The sequence below is a fragment of the Wickerhamiella sorbophila genome, assembly GCF_002251995.1.
Source record: "Wickerhamiella sorbophila strain DS02 chromosome Unknown contig1, whole genome shotgun sequence".
Classification (NCBI taxonomy): Eukaryota; Fungi; Ascomycota; class Dipodascomycetes; order Dipodascales; family Trichomonascaceae; genus Wickerhamiella; species Wickerhamiella sorbophila.
Window position 1 is genome coordinate 2,818,550 of NW_020193984.1, and position 23,419 is coordinate 2,841,968.

General features: G+C 52.1%; 16 protein-coding genes across 16 annotated transcripts; 5 read left to right on the forward strand and 11 right to left on the reverse strand.

Annotated features, from left to right (window-relative positions):
• Window positions 1-41: 41 nt before the first annotated feature.
• B9G98_01761 (Small COPII coat GTPase sar1) lies at window positions 42-743 on the reverse strand (the record flags this gene model as incomplete). The annotated part of the gene is made up of 2 exons (XM_024808319.1): window positions 42-595; window positions 725-743. 2 exons carry the CDS (start codon window positions 741-743, stop codon window positions 42-44), a joined length of 573 nt encoding a protein of 190 aa, XP_024664087.1.
• A 99-nt stretch (window positions 744-842) lies between these two features.
• Window positions 843-3,692, forward strand: B9G98_01762 (Coatomer subunit beta'; the record flags this gene model as incomplete). The annotated part of the gene is made up of 1 exon (XM_024808320.1): window positions 843-3,692. The coding sequence occupies one exon, from the start codon at window positions 843-845 to the stop codon at window positions 3,690-3,692; it is 2,850 nt and encodes a 949-aa protein (XP_024664088.1).
• Window position 3,693: 1 nt separating this feature from the next.
• Window positions 3,694-4,655, reverse strand: B9G98_01763 (rRNA methyltransferase 2, mitochondrial; the record flags this gene model as incomplete). Its single annotated transcript, XM_024808321.1, has 3 exons — window positions 3,694-3,936; window positions 3,978-4,026; window positions 4,090-4,655. 3 exons carry the CDS (start codon window positions 4,653-4,655, stop codon window positions 3,694-3,696), a joined length of 858 nt encoding a protein of 285 aa, XP_024664089.1.
• A 192-nt stretch (window positions 4,656-4,847) lies between these two features.
• Window positions 4,848-5,840, reverse strand: B9G98_01764 (Transcription factor SFP1; the record flags this gene model as incomplete). Its single annotated transcript, XM_024808322.1, has 1 exon — window positions 4,848-5,840. One exon carries the CDS (start codon window positions 5,838-5,840, stop codon window positions 4,848-4,850), a length of 993 nt encoding a protein of 330 aa, XP_024664090.1.
• Window positions 5,841-7,352: 1,512 nt separating this feature from the next.
• B9G98_01765 (hypothetical protein) lies at window positions 7,353-10,343 on the reverse strand (the record flags this gene model as incomplete). The annotated part of the gene is made up of 1 exon (XM_024808323.1): window positions 7,353-10,343. One exon carries the CDS (start codon window positions 10,341-10,343, stop codon window positions 7,353-7,355), a length of 2,991 nt encoding a protein of 996 aa, XP_024664091.1.
• Window positions 10,344-10,400: 57 nt separating this feature from the next.
• On the reverse strand, window positions 10,401-11,351 carry B9G98_01766 (hypothetical protein; the record flags this gene model as incomplete). The annotated part of the gene is made up of 1 exon (XM_024808324.1): window positions 10,401-11,351. The coding sequence occupies one exon, from the start codon at window positions 11,349-11,351 to the stop codon at window positions 10,401-10,403; it is 951 nt and encodes a 316-aa protein (XP_024664092.1).
• Window positions 11,352-11,445: 94 nt separating this feature from the next.
• B9G98_01767 (putative hexaprenyl pyrophosphate synthase, mitochondrial) lies at window positions 11,446-12,768 on the reverse strand (the record flags this gene model as incomplete). Its single annotated transcript, XM_024808325.1, has 1 exon — window positions 11,446-12,768. One exon carries the CDS (start codon window positions 12,766-12,768, stop codon window positions 11,446-11,448), a length of 1,323 nt encoding a protein of 440 aa, XP_024664093.1.
• A 174-nt stretch (window positions 12,769-12,942) lies between these two features.
• On the forward strand, window positions 12,943-13,707 carry B9G98_01768 (Dehydrodolichyl diphosphate synthase complex subunit RER2; the record flags this gene model as incomplete). Its single annotated transcript, XM_024808326.1, has 1 exon — window positions 12,943-13,707. The coding sequence occupies one exon, from the start codon at window positions 12,943-12,945 to the stop codon at window positions 13,705-13,707; it is 765 nt and encodes a 254-aa protein (XP_024664094.1).
• Window positions 13,708-13,795: 88 nt separating this feature from the next.
• On the reverse strand, window positions 13,796-14,314 carry B9G98_01769 (60S ribosomal protein L11; the record flags this gene model as incomplete). Its single annotated transcript, XM_024808327.1, has 1 exon — window positions 13,796-14,314. One exon carries the CDS (start codon window positions 14,312-14,314, stop codon window positions 13,796-13,798), a length of 519 nt encoding a protein of 172 aa, XP_024664095.1.
• Window positions 14,315-14,624: 310 nt separating this feature from the next.
• B9G98_01770 (hypothetical protein) lies at window positions 14,625-15,014 on the forward strand (the record flags this gene model as incomplete). Its single annotated transcript, XM_024808328.1, has 2 exons — window positions 14,625-14,639; window positions 14,766-15,014. The coding sequence occupies 2 exons, from the start codon at window positions 14,625-14,627 to the stop codon at window positions 15,012-15,014; spliced, it is 264 nt and encodes an 87-aa protein (XP_024664096.1).
• Window positions 15,015-15,166: 152 nt separating this feature from the next.
• On the reverse strand, window positions 15,167-15,820 carry B9G98_01771 (Ran-specific GTPase-activating protein 1; the record flags this gene model as incomplete). The annotated part of the gene is made up of 1 exon (XM_024808329.1): window positions 15,167-15,820. The coding sequence occupies one exon, from the start codon at window positions 15,818-15,820 to the stop codon at window positions 15,167-15,169; it is 654 nt and encodes a 217-aa protein (XP_024664097.1).
• Window positions 15,821-15,921: 101 nt separating this feature from the next.
• Window positions 15,922-16,746, forward strand: B9G98_01772 (Proteasome subunit beta type-5; the record flags this gene model as incomplete). The annotated part of the gene is made up of 1 exon (XM_024808330.1): window positions 15,922-16,746. The coding sequence occupies one exon, from the start codon at window positions 15,922-15,924 to the stop codon at window positions 16,744-16,746; it is 825 nt and encodes a 274-aa protein (XP_024664098.1).
• A 503-nt stretch (window positions 16,747-17,249) lies between these two features.
• On the reverse strand, window positions 17,250-19,286 carry B9G98_01773 (Fork-head transcriptional regulator FHL1; the record flags this gene model as incomplete). The annotated part of the gene is made up of 1 exon (XM_024808331.1): window positions 17,250-19,286. The coding sequence occupies one exon, from the start codon at window positions 19,284-19,286 to the stop codon at window positions 17,250-17,252; it is 2,037 nt and encodes a 678-aa protein (XP_024664099.1).
• A 308-nt stretch (window positions 19,287-19,594) lies between these two features.
• B9G98_01774 (Testis-specific serine/threonine-protein kinase 6) lies at window positions 19,595-20,593 on the reverse strand (the record flags this gene model as incomplete). Its single annotated transcript, XM_024808332.1, has 1 exon — window positions 19,595-20,593. The coding sequence occupies one exon, from the start codon at window positions 20,591-20,593 to the stop codon at window positions 19,595-19,597; it is 999 nt and encodes a 332-aa protein (XP_024664100.1).
• Window positions 20,594-20,990: 397 nt separating this feature from the next.
• B9G98_01775 (hypothetical protein) lies at window positions 20,991-21,284 on the forward strand (the record flags this gene model as incomplete). The annotated part of the gene is made up of 2 exons (XM_024808333.1): window positions 20,991-21,011; window positions 21,084-21,284. The coding sequence occupies 2 exons, from the start codon at window positions 20,991-20,993 to the stop codon at window positions 21,282-21,284; spliced, it is 222 nt and encodes a 73-aa protein (XP_024664101.1).
• Window positions 21,285-21,397: 113 nt separating this feature from the next.
• B9G98_01776 (Chitinase 1) lies at window positions 21,398-22,699 on the reverse strand (the record flags this gene model as incomplete). The annotated part of the gene is made up of 1 exon (XM_024808334.1): window positions 21,398-22,699. One exon carries the CDS (start codon window positions 22,697-22,699, stop codon window positions 21,398-21,400), a length of 1,302 nt encoding a protein of 433 aa, XP_024664102.1.
• Window positions 22,700-23,419: the final 720 nt, after the last annotated feature.

Sequence of the window (23,419 nt, forward strand, 5' to 3'; positions counted from 1 at the left end):
GTATTTAAAGAGAAAAAAAACCTTGCCTTTCCAAAAGACGCTTAAACGTAGTTGCTGAGCCAGCGGATGCCCTCTCCGTAGCCTTGGCGCATCTTGATGCTGCACATGAAGACCTCGAAAGGTCGCACACCCTGGTCGACAGTGGTGCGCTCCTTGCCGGTGGTCTGGAAGATGCCGAGGGCCTGGCGGAGGTGGTCCTCGCCTACGGCGGTGGGAGCGTCGATCTTGTTGCCGAGAATAAGGAAGGGCACGTTGCGCAGCTCCTCGATGTCCAGAAGGGCGTCGAGCTCAGCCTTGGCCTCAGGGAAGCGCTCGGGGTCCGCGGCATCGACCAGGAAAACAATAGCGCTGACCTCGGGGAAGTAGTCCTTCCACACGCGGCGAGCCTGAGCGTGGCCGCCCAAATCGAAGGTGGTGAATTTGATGTTGCCGATGCTCAGCTCCTCAGACGTGGGATGGAGGGTGGGCTGCAGGGTGGCCATCCGGTCGGTCTTGAGCACATGCAACAAGGTCGTTTTGCCGGCATTGTCCAGACCCAAAAACAGAAGTTTGGCGTTCTTGTTCATGAGCCCAAGCGAGGCCAGAACGTCACGGACTACGGTTAGTTTCTCTTTCCCAAACGTCGCCAGGCGGCTCGGACAATCAGTTCCGTTCACTCGCAAGTCGCCCCTGCAAATGCCGCAAACTTCTCGCCCTCCCCCCCGGGAACGCGCGCGCTACTTACACCAACTAACAATCCACATGTGGTAATCAGGGTAGACTGGGAGAGGCCACCACCTGGCTTTTTAACCAAACTGCTTAATCACCCAACCATTCTTGACCATACCCCCGGTTTACGTGTTATGAAGGTTGACGTCAAGAAACAATTCCAAGGGCGGTCGTACCGCGTGAAAGGCATCGATCTGCACCCGAGCGAGCCGTGGGTTGTATGTTCGCTTTTCAGCGGCTCGGTGCAGCTGTGGAACTACGAGACGCAGTCTCTGCTCCGCTCGATCGAGGTCAGCGCGACGCCGGTCCGCGCGTGTCGGTTTATTGCTCGCAAGAACTGGATCGTGACTGGCGGCGACGATATGCAGATCCGCATCTACAACCTCAACACGTTTGAAAAAGTCACCCAGTTCGAGGCGCACGCCGATTACATTCGCGCGTTGGCGGTGCACCCGACCCAGCCGCTTTTGCTGTCAGGCAGTGACGACCTGACCGTGAAGTTGTGGAACTGGGACCAGAACTGGCGCAATGTGGAGACCTTCAAGAGCCATCAGTCCTACGTCATGTCGGTGGCCTTCAACCCCAAGGATGCCAACACTTTTGCGTCTGCGTCCATGGACCGCACCGTCAAGGTGTGGAGTCTGTCGTCGCCGGTGCCCAATTTCACCCTGGAGGCTCATGAGACAAAGGGTGTGAACTTCGTCGAGTACTATCCGTTTGCCGACAAGCCCTATTTGTTGACTACCTCTGACGATGAAACCATTCGCATTTTCGACTACCAGTCCAAGTCCTGCGTTGCGACTTTGTCTGGCCACTCGTCAAACGTTTCTTTCGCAATCTTCCACCCAGAAGCCCCCATTATTATTTCCGGTTCTGAAGACTCTACCATCAAGATCTGGAACGCCCGCTCTTACAAGCTCGAGAAAACCGTCAACTTCGGTATGGAGCGCGCCTGGTGTATCGCTTCCTTGCCCACTTCTTCTTCCATTGCTATTGGTTTCGAGACCGGCCCTCTTATGCTCCAGTTCGGCTCCAATGAACCGGCGGCCTCTATGGACTCGTCTGGAAAACTTGTCTGGGTCAAGCACCTCGAGGCGTTTTCTTCGGTCATCAAGGCTCGTCCTGAAGCCGACGGCACTGAAGAAGAGACTGCTCTTCAGCTGACTGCCAAAGATTTGGGCACAGTTGAAATGCAACCCTCGCAGCTGGTGCATTCGCCTAATGGCCGCTTCGTCGCAGTGTGTGGTGACGGCGAGTACATTGTCTACACTGCGCTTGCCTGGCGTAATAAGGCCTTTGGCTCAGCTGTTCACTTTGCATGGGCCCCAGACTCAAATGCATACGCAGTTGCCCGTGATGACGGTACTGTTACTGCGTTCCGTAACTTCACCGAGCTGCCCCAAGACCACTTTGATATCGAGTTCCAGGCTACGCGCTTGTGGGGCGGAGCTTTGTTGGCCATCAATGGCCAAGGGTTTGTTGCCTTTTACGATTGGGAGTCCGGTCGCCTCGTGTCGCAGGTCGATATGGATGTGCAATCAGTGGTCTGGAGCGACTTTGGTGACCTGGTGACCTTGACATCCGAAGACGAGTTCTATGTTTTGCGGTTCAACCGCGATCTGTTTGCCGAGGCTCTTGCTGTTAACGAAAACGTCGAGGAGGGTGTTGAAGGCGCTTTCGAGGTCGTCAACGAGTTCACAGAGCGCGTGCGTTCTGGCCGCTGGATCGGCGACTGCTTTGTTTACACATCGGCCGCTAACCGTCTCAATTACGTTGTTGGTTCAGAGATTTACAACCTTACTCACTATGACCGCGATATGTATTTATTGGGCTACTTGCCGCGTGACAACTCGTTGTATCTTTGTGACAAGGATATGCGAGTTCATGCTCAGAGATTATCCCTTGCCGTCATTGAGTACCAGACAGTTGTGTTGCGGGGCGATTTAGACTATGCTGCTGAGCTTTTGGAAAAGGTGCCTGATGCTGAACGCAGCAAGGTTGCTCGCTTTTTGGAGGCCCAGGGTCTGGCCGAACTGGCCTTGCAGGTGACCCGTGATATGGATCACCGCTTTGACTTGGCTTTACAGCTCAATAACCTGCAGATTGCCGAGGAGGTTGCGGAGTCGCAGGACTCGGCTGCAAAGTGGAAGTCTCTTGGTGACAAGTGGCTTGCCAACTGGCAAATGCCTAGGGCTGAATCGTGCTACGCCAAAGCTGGCGACCTCGACACATTGTTGCTTGTGCATACGTCGACGGGCAACAAAGCTGCTCTTTCTAGCCTTGCAGCAAAGGCCGTGGATCAGGGTCAGTACAACTTGGCGTTCAATGCTTACTGGTTTATTGGCGATGTGGACAAAGCGGCCGATTTGTTGAATCGCTCTAATCGCAGCGCCGAAGCTGCTATGCTTTCTTTAACTTATGGTGGAGATGTTCAGGGTAATGTTGAGAAATGGAAGGCACAATTAAAAGAGTCTGGCCGGGAAAAGATTGCCGATCTCATTTGCGAGCCTGCTCAGGATGCTGATCGGTTCCCTGCCAATGTGGGAGGGCGGCTGGCAGTTCGTCCTGTCGAGCCTCTGATTGACTTGATTAACACACCAGCCGACACTCCCGAGCCTAAGCGTGAGGTTCAGCCCGAGCCTGCTCAGCCCGAGCCTGCCTACGAACCTGAGCAGGCCTATGAGTCTGAGCCGGCCTATGAGCCTGAGCCTGAGCAAGAGCCTGAACTCGAGCATAACTACAACCAGACCGAGCAAGCCGAGGACTACGAAGAGGAACAACTCGAGCCCGAGTACGAATATGAGTACGAGAAGTCCGAGCAGCCAGCACAGCACCAGCCCGAGGAATTCGACGAACAGTACGACGAGCAATACCAAGATCCCGAACAAGAGCTTGATGACCCCGAGTTCGAAGACTTTGGCGATGAAAAGTACGGATTTCAAAACGAAAAATACGGCTATGACGCCGATGACGATTTAGTATAAATTACTGTAGATCGGGAAAAACATCAGACTTTACAACATTCTTGCGTTTGTTCAAGGCAACGAAATATGCTTCTCGCGACTCAGGACGGCACGCGGTAGGCTTAGCTCGCCGCACTGTTTTGAAAACTGCCTGGAGACGTTTCTGTAAAGCCTGATCTTCATCCCCAGTATAGAACTTGCATACAAAGCTGCCACCAGGGCGTAAACACTCGATGCAAAATAATAGCGCGGCGTCGCATAAATCCTGGGTTAGAACAGTCCATCTCGATTGTCATTTATACTTACAACGCTCGCGCTGTGGTCACGCGCTATTAGTCCAGAAGTATTGGCTAGCCTGTGATATGGGTCGTTAATACTGCGCGCAGAATGGTTACTGGTCTGGTGCCAGATATCGCACATGTCACTTAGCACTAAATCTACCGGTGTTTCCGGGTCTGCTTCTCCGTGTTCTTGGATTCGCTCCAGGGCGTACAAGTGGGCCTCCAATTGCTCTTTCTCTCTGATCTTGCGCACTGCATCTGCCTCGTCCTGCGACACAAATGCAACATTATGGTGGAATGGAACTGGTTGTCCATGAGTTGGATCGGCAAGCATCTGTTTTAAGCGAGCCTGCACGGCTGGATTGAGAAAGTTGCCTTGGATTGCGGTTACACCGTCGGGCGGCGTCACGAAGAGCATGTCGACACCAAAGACACGTCCTTTAGGCCGGACGTGCTTTACTGCGACTTGACTCCAACTGCCTGGAGCGTATCCGAGGTCGACGACGGTCATACCGGGGCGAAACAAATTGAAGCGTTTATGCAGCTCCAAAAGCTTGTAGGCAGCTCGGGACCTAAAACTGTCTGTCTTGGCCAAGCGCGTAAACGCATCATTGTTCTGCCGGTTGAGCCATCGTTTCGACGACGGCGACTTTTTTAGCGCTCGCACGCTCGTGCTGAACGCTCGCCAGAACTGGAAAAGCATGCTGACTGGAGCAGGGCTCACTCAGAGCTCGGTCAAACAAGTACTGAGCAGGCTCAAGTGCTAGCGGTATCTAAAACGTTTCTTTTGCTAATACATACAATAAATACTGCTGGATAGCCAGAAAAAAATAAGGGGGAATAAAAAATAGCGGATCGTCTTGAGACCCATAAAATAAAGGGTGGGGGAGAGTTCTCAGTGCGTCGAATGAGCACGGTGGTATTTGAGACCGTTGAGATTTTTGTAGCGTTTGCCGCAGATCTCACAACGATACGGTTTATCCTTTTCCATGCCCATGCCATCGGGATATGGCGTGTTTGACAATGGATCAATGATAGAGTAAGTGCCGTCTTCGTTGAGATGGAGAGTCTGGTTTTGGTGGCCATGCAGCCGGTGGTACTTGAGACCATTTTGGTTCTTATAAGTTTTGTCGCAGCCAATGACTGGACATCGGTACGGGCGGTTGTCGCTTCTTTCCATGACATAGAGCTGGCGAGCTGGGTCATCTATGCACATATCTGCTTCGTTTTTCGCTGGATAGGCAGGACCGCCTGCTAAGCCACTTGGTGTCACACCAGGCCCATTGGCTGATTGATTCAGGCCCGAGCCCACGCCCACTGGGGTGCCGGCGAGGGAAACACCGTTGCTGGCACTGTTGGCGTTGGCAATGCCCATGGAGTTGGTGCCCGTGAGGCTATTACCGGAAATTCCACTACCAGACAGGCCAGCGGTAGTACCTCCGCCCCCGCCGCCGACGCCGCCAAGATTTGGGGCCAAAAAGACCTCGTTTGTCGAGACCATTTCTAAGTTTTGCATGCGGCGAATAACCGGAGGTTCAATTGGAGGGGAGGGGGAAATGTGGCTGTCTTCATAGTGGCGTAGTAAATCATGAAGGGTGGGTAACGTGTTGCCGCAGCAGTTGTAATCGCGGCAAAAGTCGGCTTCCAACGAGGGCAAATATGATGGCAAACATGAATTATCCATCGGGGAGGCTGAAGAGACCATTGGACCGGCTACCGATGTCGTATTGAGGGTGTTCAACAGAGCCTCTTCACGAAGCCATGATCCGATGGAGTGGCCGCCCCACGAGATTCCACCCATTCCCTGAGAATGGGCGAAATTCTCTCTGCTAAACTGGGAAGATATCCCTGAGCTGCGGTATGAGATATCAATAGGTACTGTACTCATCAAGTTGAGATTTGTGGCTTCGGAAACTGTTGGTAAGTTCGATATGGGCGTTAAAAAGGTGGAATTTCGGATGAGAAGCCGGGCGAGTTCTGAGGGTTTCGGGAGAACGGCAGGAGATATGATATTGGTATTAAATGATGCTCCTGGAGCTAGTTTGCCTTTTTAACAAACTGCTGCTTGAATTATGCCTTTGTGTAGCCTCTGAAATCGACAAGCGACTTTGGTGCCTTTGTATAGTTGGGGCTATGAGTGGCCAAGGTTGTTTGTCAGCAACATATATGTAACGCTTATGTCACTGCATGATGCGATCTGAGGGTTGCTAGATGCGTCACAAGCAAGACAGTACCACTGTCAGGTACACTGATTAGCGCCCCGAATATATCGTTTATTTCAGCTGATTTATGCCCAATCTGTACTTGTTGTATGAACTAATAATAGTGCTACCACATCGACGTAGGCGTTCTATCTGAGTCGCTACAACCTTCTACCGGGCGGGCAGTGGTCTCCCCGCAGGTTCGCCGAACAGGTGCCTGACAGCTTTGCAAGGTATAGCTCGCTATAGCCGTTACTCAAATGCCCAGAATCCGACATCTCTGCAGCTTCCTTGGTTCTGATCAGGCCATTTACCCGCCGTGTGGGTCTATCCCCAGGCGATCTACCAGAGAACTGCCCAGAAGCCGCATCAGTACGTGAAATATTATATAATTTTTTGGCCAAAAATTCAGCAGCCCAAACCTCGATCAACCTTCCATATAGTTAAATCTGAAACTGTTTGGGTCTGTCTGCAGTGTAACTTCGAGGCGTGGGCTGCACTGAACTCTTTCACCCTTTTGTGCAGCGTGTACGTTCGTTCCACAAGCTGGTGCGTTAGGCCTGAATGTTCCGGGTGGCCATAACCTACCCTTACCTTGCGCATGCTGCGACTGGGCATGTTCCAAAACTGTACAAAGGTCGGTGGGTAAGGGGCCCGAGTAGCGGGACAAGCTGCAACTGTCACCGACCAGCCGCCGACGCAACCAGCGTACTGCACGCAACAACGTGCACCTGTTTACGGTTTGTCGACTCAGAATAGCTCGCCAACGACAAGGTGCTCCACGTATCCACATCGGAGCTTGGCCTCGGGTTACTTTCCCTGCACCTCTCCTTGCCCAGCAGAATGCCGACTCCTGCACCTACGACTGTGCGTGTTGTCTGTGGTCGTCTCATTATCCGAGTGAATTTAAATATGGAACCACCACTGAGTGTCACAAACTCATTGAAATGAAAGATTTTGTGAGATTGCGTCTGAAAGATCAAAATAGCTTCTTCTTGTCCCGATCGGCACCACTAAATGTCGCAGACTGATTCGACTCCAGAAACGTAGCCAGGGTTGGGGTGAAACGATCTATGCCACGAGCTCACAAAGCAAGGACTGTCTACCCAAACTCGACTCGCAGGAAATGCAGGAGCGCACTGCAATGCGCTGAAACCTACTCTAAATAATATTTCACGGTTCTATGCCCAAATTATCAACTAGCGTCTCTCAACTAAACATACAGATAGGGTCAAGTACCCTAACACAAGACAGATGCAGGAAATCACCCCCAGTCCAGCAATGTCTTTGGTCACAGCGTTGTTATCAAAGCCAAAAGCTGATAAGATTGAGGCACCAGGGACCTGAATCTTCAATCCAAACTTGTTTTCAACCAACGAGAGATAGCGGACCTCGTTCACGGATAGGGCCTCGTATGCATAGTGGAAGAGCGACAAATAGCGCAGCCAGCGTGAGTATGCACCCATAGACTCCTGATTGAGAAATAGACCGGCAAAAAGAATTCCAAAAAGATTGACTAGACAGCCGACAAGTATAGCCACTCCAGAATCGGAGATCAAAATACCAATTACTAGCATCATCGTAGCTGCAGACAAATTGAACAGCACGAGAATGAGCAGGAACTTGAGAGGTGCGCCATCAGTCAGGGTCAACCCAACCAGCGGGTAAACAATCACTCCCAAAATCAGAGGAGGAATAACCCGGAGCGGAACAATATCCAACAGAACCTTGGCTGCATAATAAGAGAACGGGCTGTAGTAGCCATTGGCTCGCTCTCTCACAAACACGAGGCGTTCGTGGGCGAATAGCGACAAGGTCGTGAGTGTAGAAAATCCAAATAACGACAAAACAAAGAAAAATAATCCTAATCGGTTTTGAAAGCCGGCAATATCGTTTGTCACTCGGTAGTACAACACTCCACACACAAGCCCCAGCACCACTGAAATGGTGTAATGAGTTAACACCAGCATAGGGTTCCGGTACAGATTCTTGAAGGTGCGATTCGATAAAATCAAAAACTGCTGCCAAATAGAAATTCGCTTGTACCCCTCCGGAAGTTCGCCTAGCTCTCGAGAGCTCTGGGCGATTTCACTCTGTACGTCCGCTGCATACGAGCTTGAATTATAAGCACTCACAAGCCGCTGCAAGCCCACCAACTGGTAACTTCCCCGTCTAGATCCGCCTGATGTAAGTGGTTGTTGTCTGTGGAAGGCAAAGTCTGCCCATTCACGGGTGGGGTCTTCGCCAGGAGGAAGACGGTGGCTGTCAGGATCTGGACAAGGCTCTTCACCACTAACAAGTGATTCTTGAGTGGGTGCAGGCCGCTCGGGTTGAATATCAATATCCGGAGGACCTTCAATTCCATCAGCCAACGCTGCCTTCATAGTGACATCGATCATAAAGTCGGCAATGTTGTAACCTGGAGCGCACTTGAGGCCTTGAGAAGCGAAATGCTCGGCTGCCTGTTGAGGAGTCCCCGTGAAAACTTGCTTTCCCTGAGCCAGCAACACTAGCCGGTCGAATAGGGCAACAATATTGCTACGAGGTTGATGGATCGTAAACACTACCGTCCGTTTAAAGTCACGAGCCAATCCAACCAAACTTTCAACGACATTATATGCATTGTATGCATCCAACCCCGAGGTAGGTTCGTCTAAAAACAAGATGCTTGGTGAAGTAACCAATTCACAAGCGATGGCAAGTCGGCGCTTCTCACCTCCACTCAAGCCACGGTCGGTTTCAGATCCCACTAGACGATCTTTGAGGTGCAAAATACCGAGCTCAGCCAAAGTATCTAAAGCTCGTAGCTTTTTAGCATCCTTACTCATGGACTTTGGCAGTCGGAGTAGCGCGGATGTCACAATCGTCTCGTACACCGTCAATGTCGGCATGAGTTCATCATCCTGGTCAACAAATCCAATTAGCCTTTTATAGGCTTTGGCGGATACTTGGCCCGGTGCCTCACCCTGCTCAACACCGTTGAGCATCAATTTACCAGAGGTTTTACCGCGCTTATTTTTCCGAGCCAGAATATCTAGCAAAGTGGTCTTACCTGCACCTGATCCGCCCATAATGGCCAAAACAGATCCCGCAGCGGCCACGCCGTCGATTTTCTCTAAAATATCCCGGCCATTTGCCGCATAAGATAAATTCTGGAAAGAGAGTGTAATCGGCTTGGCTCTAAGGTGCAACCCTCCACCGCTACCAGGAGCTCCGGTATCGTCTTGAGGCAGTTCAATGGGTTTATCTGACGCATAAAATGCCCTGCGTATCATTGGCAAAGCCACGCCCAAAAATCCAGCGACGAAAACAAGCGAGATTGCCGCCCAGAGCGTCGAGGTTTCTGATTCCGGTGGTGCCCAACCAGGGATTTCACTGTAATGAACACATTCAGAAGAATCGCAGTCGAGCTGAATGGACTGGTCTCCAAAAACAAATTTGATCAGCTTGTTCATTTCAGGTTCATTGAACTCGCACTTGCCATCGCCGTCACATCGCAGGTCGCCGGGGCCGTGAACAGACTTTTGTAACCAAACAGATATGTCGATAGACCCGTCTGCGCCACATAATAGTTCACCAGGGCGACATTGACATTCAATATTTTCACAGTTATACTGGGTCCCATTGCCTTTACTAGCGGCATCGAAATCACACTCTGAGAGTTTGCAGAAAAACGATTCCACCTCGTCGACCCACAACTGCAGGTCACACTGGGTGGTATTCCTATCGCACCCAAACGTCACTTGAGCCACCCGACCATCTAAAACATCCAAAATTTTGCGATTCGTCACATTGCACATGTGGAAGTTCTGTTTAACAAGCTTTCCACCCGTATAGCAAGTGCCGGGCTCGCCTCCAGGCATCAAGGCTTGGCAGGCATTATCCTCTTTGCACATATTACAGTTAACACCGTCCCAGCCGTTGTCGCAAGAACAGGAGCCATTGTCGTCGCGAATTGGTCTCCTAGCGCCACGAGGCAGCGATCCGCAGACAGGCGATGCACAATCAGGTCCACCAAATCCCGCGGGACAGTCGCAAAGGCCAGTAAACTCATTGCAGGCACCGTAGTGGATACATTCCATGCCTGGATCTCTGCAATTGAAGCAAGGCGGACAGTCGTCATTGTCAAAAGGACTAGTTAAAGCGCCCGCAATCGCTAGCGCCGTTGCCGCCGCCAACCACAGTCGCATTGAGTAAGCGGGTCTGGAAGTGGGCACTCAAGGTCTGTAAACTAGGTGTTATAGAAATTAGCAATTGAGGGCGGTGCCGTAGTAATCTCGGAGGTTTCGAGCTGTAGTATTCGATTCCACCTCGAGATACTGAAGAACGTCCAGAGGCACACTAAAAGCCGAAAGGTAATCTGGGTTGAAGACCTTGATAACTCGGACTTGAATTTTTTCATCCCCACCCATTTCAGCTTCCCAATCTGCGAAATGTGAGGATTTGTGCTGCATCTCAACCCCTTCATCCTCGAACATAAGGTTTGCAGCTGGTCGAGGAGGGGCAGGCACAACACGAGTCAATGCGGGCCAGATCTTTAGTCGTTTAACCATAAACGCACTCAAAAAAGCTATTTCGGGTCGCAGTCGATCGGTATCTAACTCAAGAGTCCACAAAGCAGACCCATCGACTGGGCTGTAAAACAAGGAGGGCGAAATTCGACCAACAAGCAGTACTTGGCCGTCCGAGAACCGGTGTCTCCACAAATGATATGCGTAAATGCCAGTTTGTTCAATATCTTCGTAATGCCATTCATAGCGGTAGTCCTCGCAAGCACAAAACTCTACGTGACCCTCGGCATAAGCGCTTGGTGGAAGCACCAGGTCGAACTCCTGCGCAGGCTGTCCATAATCAAAAGATAAGTCCAAAATTTTTCCTCGATTTATGTATTTTGATGGGGATGTGTAGATAGCCAAAGGACGGCCGATGTTCCCAGTACCGCGACGGCAGCAGTCCACGTCGAGAAAAGAGTACTGGTGGGATAAAAATCCATGTGATATTAACATGTAAGAGTTTTTTAAACTTGTGTCTCCGAGTGGAGAGCGCCATGCTCGAGACTCAAGAATTGCATACACTCCAGAAGACACGGAGAATGCGGTGTAACACTTTGTGGGGGTAAAATGGGACATGTCGCCTAAACGGCGAGGAAACCCCACTGATTCGCGGCGTTTATTGTATGCTTTATACAAATCAGACATGTGTGAGGAAAAAAAGAATTTTTAATGCGGAGCATGAGAGTATATATACATGAGCATGAAACTGGGATGTTTCGGACCATAATTACAATAAGGCTTATTTTGAGCGGTTCAGGACTGCATTTGTCAAAGATTTCAATCCTTGAAGCGCTTCAGAATCTGGTAATACACTCAGCTGGCGAAGTGCCTCGTCGTGGTAGTGTACAGCAAGTTCGCGGGTCTTTTTGAGACCATCTGTTTTTCTGACATACTCGCGGGCTTTGTAGACGTCATCTGGTTCGCTGAACTTGCGTTTGATCATTTCGCCGAGTTCAGGATACTCTTCCCAAGCGTACAGGACGGGCGCGGTGGCTAGTCCAAGCTTGAGGTCGGCACCGGCGGGTTTGCCCAAGCGATCTTCGGCAACCGTGTAATCCAGCATATCATCAACGATTTGGAAACACAGGCCTAGGTTACGGCCAAACATATAAGAGGCCTCGACCACGTCGTCATTGGCGCCAGATAGCACAGCGGTTGCTCGGCAACTTTTGGACATAAGACTGGCTGTTTTGAGATAGGTTTTGTGGATATAATACTCAAAGCTGGCCTTTTTAGCCTCTGAAGAGGTGTTGACGGAGTTTTTCAGCTGCATAAACTCACCCTCGACAAGATTGGCGATCGTGGTGGATAGGAGCTCGATAACTTCGGCATTTCGCAAACGGGCAATGGCAACTGAAGCACGGCCAAGAAGGAAATCGCCTGCCAGGATGGCCATTTTGTTGGAAAACGCTACATTTCCAGACGGCATAGATCTGCGGGTCTCGGAGTTGTCTATAACATCATCGTGGAGAAGGGAAGCGGTATGGATCATTTCGACGATCTCAGCAAGCCGGCGTTGTTTGGGCAAAATACCATTGCACTCGCTGGGAAACGGATCTTGAGGTCTGCTGAGCGGATTAAGTACAAGATTGGGGTTGATGCCGTGGAGAATCGACAGGGGCGACAAAGGGTCATTGATGCCTTCGCCGGTCATTGGCTTGTGGGCATGGACGTCGTCTTTGTCGACCTTGCCGTAGCGAGTGCGCTCGGCCTCAGGGATCTCGCTCAGGGCTTTTGACAGCAACAGGACGATCAGTGGGCGAACGTGCTTGCCCTGGCTCTGAAAGTAATAAGCGGCGACCTTGTTGAGTGTCGGATGGCCAGAACCAATGAGACTGGCAATGTTGCCGGCCAATGTCGACATTTCCGCCGACACAATAGAGAACGGATCACGGAGCGGTTGGTCTGGTTCAACAAGCTTGGCAACTTTAGCGATTTCCGCCTTGAGTTTGGGGTCCTGCGTGTCCTGCATTTGATTCGCAAGTCTGACCGCAGCCTCTGCCTGAGGCGGCATCATTTTTCCCAGTGCTTTCGAAAGCACAGAGTACCGGCGGACCAACATACTACAGATTGTCGGGTGGCTTTGGCAAAACGCTGCTCGGGAGCGTGCTGAAAAATCTCCGAGGCCTGGGGGGGTGTTGGCGGTGCCATCAGGCGCCCGGGCTAGGGTAATTGGGTAGGTCTGTGGAGCTGGCAGCACATTTAGGCAGTTGAATAAAAGGAAATTTGTCAGTAAATGGAGGTGCAGACGGGCATATTTGCAGCACCTCTGCGAAAGCTGGCGGTGGGGGTGCTACAGCAGGGTCCAGTCCCCCAGCATGTTGCATTCATCATGGACGGGAACCGGCGGTATGCGCAAAAGCGGGGACAGGAGACCAAGGAGGGCCATAATTCAGGATACAACACGCTGTCCAGGATTCTGGACTTCTGCTACCAAGTGGGTATCCACGAGGTCACAGTTTATGCGTTCAGCTTGGAGAACTTTCGCCGCCCCACTGCAGAAGTTGAAGCGTTGATGGAGATCGCCAGAACACGGCTGCGGCAGATTTGCGACCGAGGCGACCTTGTCGAGCGATACGGAATTCGCATCAATTTCATTGGAGACCTGAGTCTACTTCCCGAAGACGTCCAAGAGACCTGCCGGTACGTTGCAGATTTCAGCCGAAAAAACACCCACTCGATTCTTAATATTTGCATGCCCTACACAGCCCGAGACGACATTGCCCACTCTATTCGGACAATTGCGAAAAACAAGGTAAACTCGAACGAAATCGACGAGTCGACCATACGGGACCACATGTACACGGCAGGGTCCAGGCCCTTGGACCTGCTTATTCGAACCTCAGACACCAACCGGTTCAGTGATTTTTTATTGTGGGAAACAGAGTCTCGCCGGACGCAGCGAGGCACGCACATTGTGTTTTCCAAGAGCCTGTGGCCGGAGTACTCTGTGTTTGAGCTTTTCTGGACCCTGGTGAAGTGGTCGTACAGCGCCGAATAAAAGCGGTTTACCTTATTTTATACAGATATTTTAATAACTACCTGCGATACTGATGGGGGATTTAAAATGATTTAGGAGGCCATTATCATTACAAGACGACAGCATCGTACTTTTGCTTGAACCACTTGATGGTATCCTCCTTGCTAAGACGGTGGCTCTTGCCGACCTTGGCGTTGGCGTGCTTACGGCGGGCAACGCGGTAGCCGGGGCGGCCGCAGACAACGTAGAAGTCCATGCCGTAGATACCGATATTGGGGTCGTACTTGATACCCATGTCGATGTGCTCGTTGATACCGAAGCCAAAGTTGCCGGTCTCAGAAAAGTTCTTCTCCAGGAGCTCGTACTCCTTGACCTTGAGGCCACGCTCGAGGATCTCCTCAGCCTTGGGGCCACGGATGGTGACGTGGCAGGAGATCTTTTCGTTACGACGGATGCTGAAAGTGCGGACGGTGTAACGGGCCTTGGAGTAGACGGGGGTCTGACCGGAGAGCTGCTCCAGCACCTTGGCAGCACGAGTCAAACGATCGCCGGACTCACCAACGCAAATGTTGAGAACCAGCTTCTCGATCTTCACCTCCCGCATGGGGTTAGCCGACTTGTCGCTCATTGTAATGGGTTGATTAACGATCCCTTGAGCCTGAATGATTAGTGTTTGGCGAGTGGTCGGTTGGAGGCGGGCAGCCCTAAGCCCTAGTGTGTGGCCGCCAGTCAGCGTGGGAGGGGGGGAGTCACACCCACCCACGTAGTTACTCGGTTAGGACACGCCCTTACCCTGGTACACCAGCTTCGCGAGTTTCTGCTTGGCTATCCCCCTCTCGGCCCTGTAAGCAATGCGTCCAAGGTTAGGTCTGTTTACTTTACTAGGACTATTTTCTAGAGCCCTGGCGGTCTATTTGATTTAATAATTTTATTTAGAAATGTCGTGTGTCCAGGTACCCCTGTAAGCTCGCCCACCCCCTTTTTTCTTGCCTGTTCCATATATAACTTCCGTCCAACCGTTGCATTTGCACACTTAAGCTGACCTCCTTGTTTTCACACTTCCAACGCCAACTCACAAGACAAACATGCACACCATTGACATTGCGACGATTTCGTCACTCTCGTCTGGGAGCACGACTCCAGAAGCGCCATCTTCGCTGGAGTCGTCTCCCATCCAGCCAGATCTTGGTCGCTTCGCAAACGAGATCCCGACCCTGAAGCAGTTGCTGCTACTTATGAGGTACAACGACAGCAACGACGACGACGAGGACGAGTTCAAAGACGTGTTCTGTGCCAATCGCAAGTTCTCCGCTGCCCCGCAGCTTTAATTAATTTGTCTTGTCCTTCCAGCCCTCTCGCTCATTTCATTTAGCATTTCGTTCATTTCTGGCCCGGTTTCTGTGGCCCTTTGTATTTAATAGTAATTTATTCTACTTTTTTTAAAAAGAAACAAAGGAAAATGGCTCGGCTCGAACGCCCTCTAGCTGGACTCCTTCTCCTTGTTGGCCTTCTGAGCGGCCTCGAACTCCTCCTTGAACTTGGTAGCGTTCTCCTTGTTGCCGAAGCGAATGGCAAGCGTCTGGGCCTCAGGCTCGCCCTCGGAGATATCGGCAGTGACATTGTAGACCCAGCTGCGCTCGGAGCCGATGTTGGGACTCAAACGGTACTCTGGAGAGATGAAATGGTTGGCACAGATCTTGAGAGTCTTGTCACGACGCATGACCAGGCGAACTTTGCCGGTGGTCTTGTGCTTGAGGAACTTGACGTCGCCTGTGCCACGCTCCTTCCACTCGTTGATGTCCTTGTGGAACCGGAACAGCTTGGCCCGCTCTTTGTAGATGGTGTCCTCGTCCTCCTCGTTAGTCTTGACCTCCACACGCTCGAGCTGGACCAGCGGCTCGAAATGCACATCGGCCTCCTCCTCTGGAGCCTTGTCATCATCCTCATTCTCTTTGGTGGCTGCGGCGTCCTCGCCCTTGGCCTCCTCACCCTTGGCCTCCTCGCTCTTAGTGTCCTTCTTGCCACCACCAAACATGCTGAATACGTTCTTGGGAATAGCAGCAGCGCCCTCGGTCGGTGCAGCAGCGCCCTCAGGCTGTGTGGCAGTGGGTGCAGTCGGCTTCTCCTCTGGCATGTTTCTCAAACGTTACTAAAAGAAATGTAAAGGAGAAAAAAAATCCCTTCGTTGGGAGCAGCCTCAAAACAGTAATCGCCTGGTGACTGTCGGGTTACCTAATGGACGCTATAGTCTCAAAGTATACTCGGCCGGTGGCGGGCCCGCTGGAAGGGCTGCGAAGCGGCGGAGAGCGTAAGAGTGCGTTTGATTTCGAGCTTCCTTCAATCGATCGTCCCGCGGCGTTTTTGCGTGCGCACACCGACGACGCCACGAACCCGGATGCTAGAATCAAGATCCAGCACGGTACGACCACTCTCAGTTTCAAGTTCCAGGGCGGAATTGTGGTTGCCGTCGACAGTCGTGCCACTGCTGGCAACTGGGTAGCTTCTCAGAGCGTTAAAAAGGTTCTCGAAATCAACCCCTACTTGTTAGGTACGATGGCCGGCGGCGCGGCTGATTGCCAGTACTGGGAGCGCTGGTTGGGCTCTCAATGCCGGTTGCACGAGCTGCGAAACAAGGAGCGTATTACAGTCAGTGCTGCTTCAAAGATTCTTGCCAATGTCATGTACCACTACAAGGGCGCAGGCCTCTCAATGGGTACGATGATTTGTGGCTACTCAAAGCAGGATAAGCCTGAGATCTTTTACGTAGACTCTGATGGATCTCGTGTTCCGGGCCACTTGTTCTGCGTGGGCTCTGGTCAAACGTTTGCCTATGGTGTGCTTGACCAAGGTTACCGCTGGGATTTGTCCGTTGACGAGGCGCTGGCGCTTGGCAAGCGGGCGATTTTGGCTGCCACCCATCGTGATGCTTATTCTGGTGGTTCGGTCAACTTGTACCACATCAAATCGGAGGGCTGGGTTTATCATGGCAACTACGACGTTGGCACTGAGATCTGGAAAGTCAAGGAAGAGGAAGGCTCTTTCAACGACATTCGTACGTAGTTTCAGGTATCTGCGGTTAGCTAAAACAAAAATAAATACGTCTGCGTTGATAGATTGTTGATCACTTTGATGGTGCTCTGGAACCTGTGAACAAGCTTGGTCGAGGACCGAGGGAATTGGGCGAATGCACCCGGTATGATAGTTGGTCTTGAAGTTTGTTTCAGAGTGATTCTCGTCACGAACTTTAACATGCAGAAGAAGTGGTTGTCGGGCTGCCATGAACCATTGAATTCACTCTAATGTGACACTTGCAGAGTTGTACCAAAAAGAAAAGCTGTCAATACATCAAAAACAAAGTGCTCTTAAGAGCATATACTGACGCTGATCTTGCACTCGTAGAGCATACGAGAAAGCTGTCAATACGTCAGGGACACAGTGCTCTCAATAGTATACACTGACGCTGAATGAAGATTTTGCACTCGTAGAGCATTCGGCATACGGGTAATTAAATATGTAACAAAAAAAAGTGATAGACACATCAGTGTGGATTAAATATTAACAGTTCAGCGTTTAGCTGAGGGTTCCAAATCGGACTCTGCAGGCCGTTTAAGTTCGAGCTGCCGTTTGTGTTGGCGGAGTTGCTCAATCATGGATTGGATTTGCGGGGTGGGGTTTGGAATTTTTTCGGCCTTTTCCAAGAGCTCGGTGATTTTTTCCAGTGAAGGTGGCGCGGCTGCGGCTGAAGTTTGAGGAGCGGCCGGTTGTGTCGGGCTTGCTCCGGAAGGTGCTGCCTCTTGAGCTTGAGCTTGAGCTTGAGCCAGCGCCGGGGCCTGAGGTGCCTGCTCCGCCGCTTGAGGTACTTGAGCAGGTGCTTCAGGTGCTTGGGGTGCTTGAGGCGCTTGAGGCGCTTGAGATGCTTGATCGGGTACTTGCGCAGACACCTGAGGAGCCTGCGCTGGTACCTGAACTTGAGAAGGCTCTGTCACACCTGCTGCTACAGAAACAGCCACCGCAGCAGCAGCTTCCGAGGACGATGCCGTCGGGACCGCTGTCGAAGATCCTAGACCAGACGGAGCAGGACTCGCTGTACCAGAATCCTGTTCGTCATGTTTAGCCGCCTGTCTCTTCATCAGTTCTAGCGCCTGCACCATCAACGTCTGAGCAGCTTGCGGATTCTTCAACAATGTGTCAAGATTTTGGATGCCTCCAGCCGTCTTTGCCGCCTGGGCAATAACAACAGCCAGTGCATTGGTCAAAACTTGAGGATTAATGGCAGGTTGACCGGCAAGTGCCAATTGTTGCTGTAAACGCTGCTGCAAACTGCCTAAAAGCTTGACGGTGTCTTGGCTTAGTCCCGTCTGGGGCCGTGGTCGAGCCGGGATCTCTTGTGCGAGCTCAGCAATGGTCTTTTCAGACTGCCCTGCACGTTGAGCCGCCTGTTGGGCTGCTTGCTGCTGCTGTTGCTGTTGACGAAGCTGACGAGCTGCTGCCCGCTTCTTTTGTTCTTCCTTTGCAGCGAGATGCTCCTGATTCAATCCCCACAAGTGGCCCTTGCCCTCTTTTGTGAGCTTCTCAAAGGCCTTGGAGGACGATAAGTTGTGGCGCACGGAATTCTGCCATCCAGGCGGGCAGTACCGATAGTACGGGAAGATGTCCATGATTGCCTCGTAGATATCAGCAAGTGACATTCCGGATTTGGGCGCCCGCTCCTGCAACGCAGTAGCAATTAAGTGCGAGTACGAGTGCGGGGGCTTTTCTCGGTATTCAGGAGGAATCTCCTCTGGTTTGTATTCCCGCCGGGGCTTTTTGCGAGTCGGAGGGGGGCCACTTGCCGGCCCGCGGTCTCCGCCATGTACAGCGAAGAAATTATTTTCGTCGGCAGCGTCGACTTTATCCGATTTGCGGCTGCGTCGCGGGGCAGGTGAGCCGTGGTTCAGAGCCAGATCCTCACTCTTGACCGGATCTTCACCCTTGCCGCGAGGAACCCCACCATCAGGCTGCTCAGGTAACACGAACGTAAAAGTGATTTCACCAATCTGAATGCGCGTGCCATTCTCTAAAGGCACCGTAGAACCGCTATCAACGAACTCATCTGAAACAAAGGCACCATTCCGGCCCATGACCGTCAACTCGAATTGCTGGGTCGCAAAGTTGAAAAATATCTTGGCGTGTCTTCGCGAAATCGCCTTGGCGGGGCCCAGGTGAACATCCACCATGTTGGTACCATTCTCCGGGCGGCGGCCCAGAATCACCTCTAGGGTCTGAACGTAAAACGTGAAGCTGTCAAAGTCAAGGCGCGCATACGCCGAAACACGCTGATTATCCTCTGTGCCATTGGGTGCTTTCCCGGCCGTTACATTGCCACTGTCATCCTTCGATTCGTCGCCTGAAACGGGGGCGGTTTCTGAGCCGCTCGCCCCAACCAACGCGTCATCGATGGCCATGGTTGGCGGCGGCATCGCCATGTCGCCTGCCGCAAAACGCCGGTCTAAAATTGGCTTGTGTATTTCCGTAGCATCTGACGATCCAACCACCCCTGTTGCGGGCGTCGAAACCGCCAGTGACTGCTCCCTTAGTGGAGTCTGTCGGGGCTGCTCCATTCGAAGTCGAGCTGACAAAGCCCACCCGATGTCCCACAAGAATAAAACAGCGACATGTCAGATCAGCTGCGCGAGGGGTTCGGTCGCAGGTTTTCACAACTGGTGGCTCAGGAGCAGAAGCAATACTGAGCTGGGGAGAGCTGCCGGTGGCAATTCGTTCTGTAGGCCGATTTGCTTTGGAATGCAGGGTGTTTCATGACGTCATTTCGCCACTTGCCTGCAGAGATCTTGATGCGCCAGGGATAATTGAGATTAAATACGAATAAATAGTTTATTGTCCAAGTAAGGAAAGAGACACGTGTGGGGTATCAGGAATTGGCGACGTCGGCTGCAAATTTGGTCGCTGATACGGGTGTGAGGGACAGCAATTCGTTGAGCATGGGCAGCTCGTTGGCAAAGTGGCGGCACATCTCGGGGCTGTAACTGTCCTGGGGCACCAGCTTGTCCATCCACAGCAGTCGCTGTTGGGTATTTTTTGCCTCGCCATACGGCTCGGTTCCGGTGGCGCAGAACAGCAAAACCACCCCCAGTGCGTACATGTCAGAATCTGGGGACGGCGTCTGGCCGGCCCGCAGGCTGGGCGACGCGTAAATGAGCGAAAACGCTGCATCGTCGTCGACGGTCGTGGAGAAGTCGGTCAGCACAAGTCTATCTCGGCCGGGGCTGTAGCAAATGTTGTTGGGCTTCAGGTCCCCGTGTACCATGTGCTTGGAGTGGACGTAGGCGAGGCCGGAGGCGAGTTGCTTTGCCCAGTCGTGCCATCGCTGGCGGCCACATAGCGGTCCATTGAGATCCTCGAACGTGAAGCTCAAATCGGTCTGTTTTTGTGCCCACTGCGCGGAAAACTCTGCGACGGCGCTCGTTAGAGTGCCCTCGTAGATCGGGAACACAAGCCCGCCGTTCCAGCGCCCGAGCAGCCGAATCACATTCGGGTTCCCGGGATCGTTCAGTTTTTGTAGTATTCTTGCTTCGTCCTCAAGGTCGCCTGGCATTCCTTTACGGAGCAACTTCACAGCATAGACCCCATGAAGACCCCTAGCCTTTATAACCTTGCTAAATGAGCCCCGGCCTAGAACCTCTGTGGTTAAATGCAGTCCGACGTCGATGCTAGCATTCGCGCCCTGCTTTGGAACGAACAGCTGTGCAGCAGGCCACGACGTACTTGTCCAGCCAGTTTGAGACAGGGCGGGACTGTCCGGGGAGCACATTGGGCTGGACGGCGAGTCATCGAGCTCTGGAACCGTCTGGCCATTCGAGTCTTTTAGTTTGGTGGATACTGGTGTCAGCTCCACGCGATCAGGTGGCATGTCGAGTAATTGTAGACGGGATAGTGTGTGGATCGAGGGAAAAAGAGGAAAAAAATCGGGAGACCCTGAGAATTCCTGGCCTGTGTAATCAGCGGTTCCCAGTGCGGCTTTGCATGCAAACCCTATTCCACGCCTAAGAATGTGTGGGGCACAGACACGGCGTGGGCACGATGGACTGAAGTGCGAGGGGGTGGCGGCGTCTGAGGACGGCTTTTTTTGGGCTCGCAACAGAGTGTGCGTGCAAGCCATTTTCTCGTCCATTGGCCCGCATATGCGGATACTGTGGTCTTCAACGGCCCAAACTCTTTGCCCCAGCCCCCCCTCTAGCCAGAAGCTTAGTGAGCAGCTATCTATAAAGCGAGCCGCGTTAGCTACCCACTCGATTTCTAATCTGCCCATGTCGTCATCCAGTTACATTGTAAGTTTGCTGCCAAATTAGCCTCCCTGAGGCCAATTGAGGCGAGTAGAAGGTTCAATTCACTAACCCAAGGTCCGTCTCTCCGACTCCGCCACTGACAGCGACTTGACAGAAACAATCAAGCAATTCGAGAGTAAGGGTGGCAAAGTGTCCCAGCAATACTCTCTGTTCAGGGGATTCGCGGGCTCGTTGCCTGAGGAGCACGTCTCTGCTCTTGAGGCTATGCCCCACGTCTCTGCCGTTGAAAAGGATCAAAAGGTTTCCATCAATTGATAGACGTTCTTCGCCTAGCGGTCACTCCGTTAGTTTCAATACATTAGTTTCAATTACATTAGTATCAACCAGATTATTATAAAGTACATGTGGACATTGCAGTGGAGGCCAAACTAGTTGTTGGCAACACAGCCGCAAGACGCGAGGGGGAAGAATTTGGTGAGTGTAACAGTGGGACGGACAGTCACCGTGGGGTCTGCGGGAGCAGGGGTGCTAGACGCAGCAGGGCTGTTAGCCGAAGCAGGGGTGCTAGACGCAGCAGGACCGTTAGCCGAAGCAGGGGCGCTAGAGGAAGCAGGACCGTTAGCCGAAGCAGGGGCGCTAGAGGAAGCAGGACCGTTAGCCGAAGCAGGGGCGCTAGAGGAAGCTGGTGCCTGGGCGGAGGTCGAAGGGACCACGTTCTTATTCTGATCGGTGGTTGAGAGAGCCAAGCTGGGCTGGGGATCAGCCTGGCTAGACTCAAGACCAGCCTTGACCACGTCGGCAAAGTCGTGGTTGGCCCATGCCTGAGAAGCATCCCAAATAGAGACACCGCCAAAGGAGGAGTACTTGGACTGCAGGTCGTTGGCAATCTTGATAACCTGGTCGGCATCAACATAGCCAGAACCAGCAGCAGTAGGACCACCGGGAACACCAAGATAGACCTTAGCATTGGGGTTACTGGACTGAGTCTTGGCGAAGTTATCCCAGGCAGCAAAGTTGAAGTTGTCAGTGCCGTACGACTGAAGACCACAGTAGTTGTTGTAGAACTGGACAAAGTACATGTCAAAGTCGGAAGTGGTCATGGCAGGGTTCAGCATCTGGTCAGGAATAGGGCACTGGGGAGCACCTGAGATGTAGTACTTCTTGGACGCGTCGGAAGCGTAGTTCTGACGCATCTGGTCGACAAAGTCATTGTAGTACTGGTTGGAGCCTCCCTCGATGTCGAGATCGAAACCATCTACCTTGACATCACCGAAAGGACGGGTATCGCTAGAACCACCAGCAAAGAGGTTCCAGAGTGTGTTAGCAAAGTCCTTGGCCTGATCAGCAGAAGTGAAGCCGTAGGCACCAGAGGCACCACCGAGAGACAACAGGATCTTCTTTCCTTTGCCCTGGCAGGTCGCGATGTCCTTACCAACATCGGGGCAGCTCAACAGGTTGGTGCCAGCAAAGGTGGTACCGCCACAAGAGGGACCGAGGTTGATAGAGGGCAGGCCGCCCTCGGCGAAGAATTGGTTCAGGAAGCTAACCAAGACAACGTCACTGGCATCGTCATTGCAGTAGTATGCCAAGTTCTGCTGGCTGCCGTCCTGGCCCAGAGAGTTCTGGCCCCAGTAGATGGCAACGTTGTTGTTGGCAGAGTCCGAGAAAGCAGCTGCCAAAGGAAGAGAAGCGAAAAAGGAGGCAAGGAGCGTAGTAGTCAACATAGTCATGTAAAGAGTGTGATCAGAGACTGCGTGGCTTAGGGGTATAGATGTAAAGAACGTGTGGTGTTTCGGGTATCAAAAACGACAATAGCAGCAGCTAAGCACGGGCTCGGCGGTTCTGTCGATTATATAGAGCACTTGCAGCATCCACCCATGCAGGCTCCTGCAAGTCACATTTCTAGGATGAGGGGGAAAGTCTTGGCCAGATTCTGCTAGGACAGCACGCGCATTATGTCTAGCAAGAGAGTGTGAGGGTTTATTGATATTTCCTTGTGTAAACTAAAAACAGAGGACCTTCTGCTTCCAGCTTCAGTTTAACTCAAATAGTACGACACCTGTGGCTCAATCTAAGGGTGCCATCCTGTCCCGTCGGCCCTTGAAGATCTCTCCGAAAGGGAACATGTGAGTCGTTCTCGTGCATGCGCATCTGTGCAGGATCTGCATCCTCTGCATACCCCTTTCCCCCACATACGCGCTCTTTGAGACTGGATAAATCCAGCAGTAAACTCCCGGCTCCTTGAATCTTATTTTCCAACAATTATCTGAAAAATAAGCGAATTCCGGTCAGTATACCCCCTGTTTACCTCAACTGCGGTGGAATACTGTCAGATATCTCATGCAGACAGGCTAGGTAACCTGAGAATTTTTCACCAGCCACCCCGGAATGCTGGACTTTCACGATACCCGTTCGGGCGATCGACGCACTAGCACGCTCGGGTGATGGGG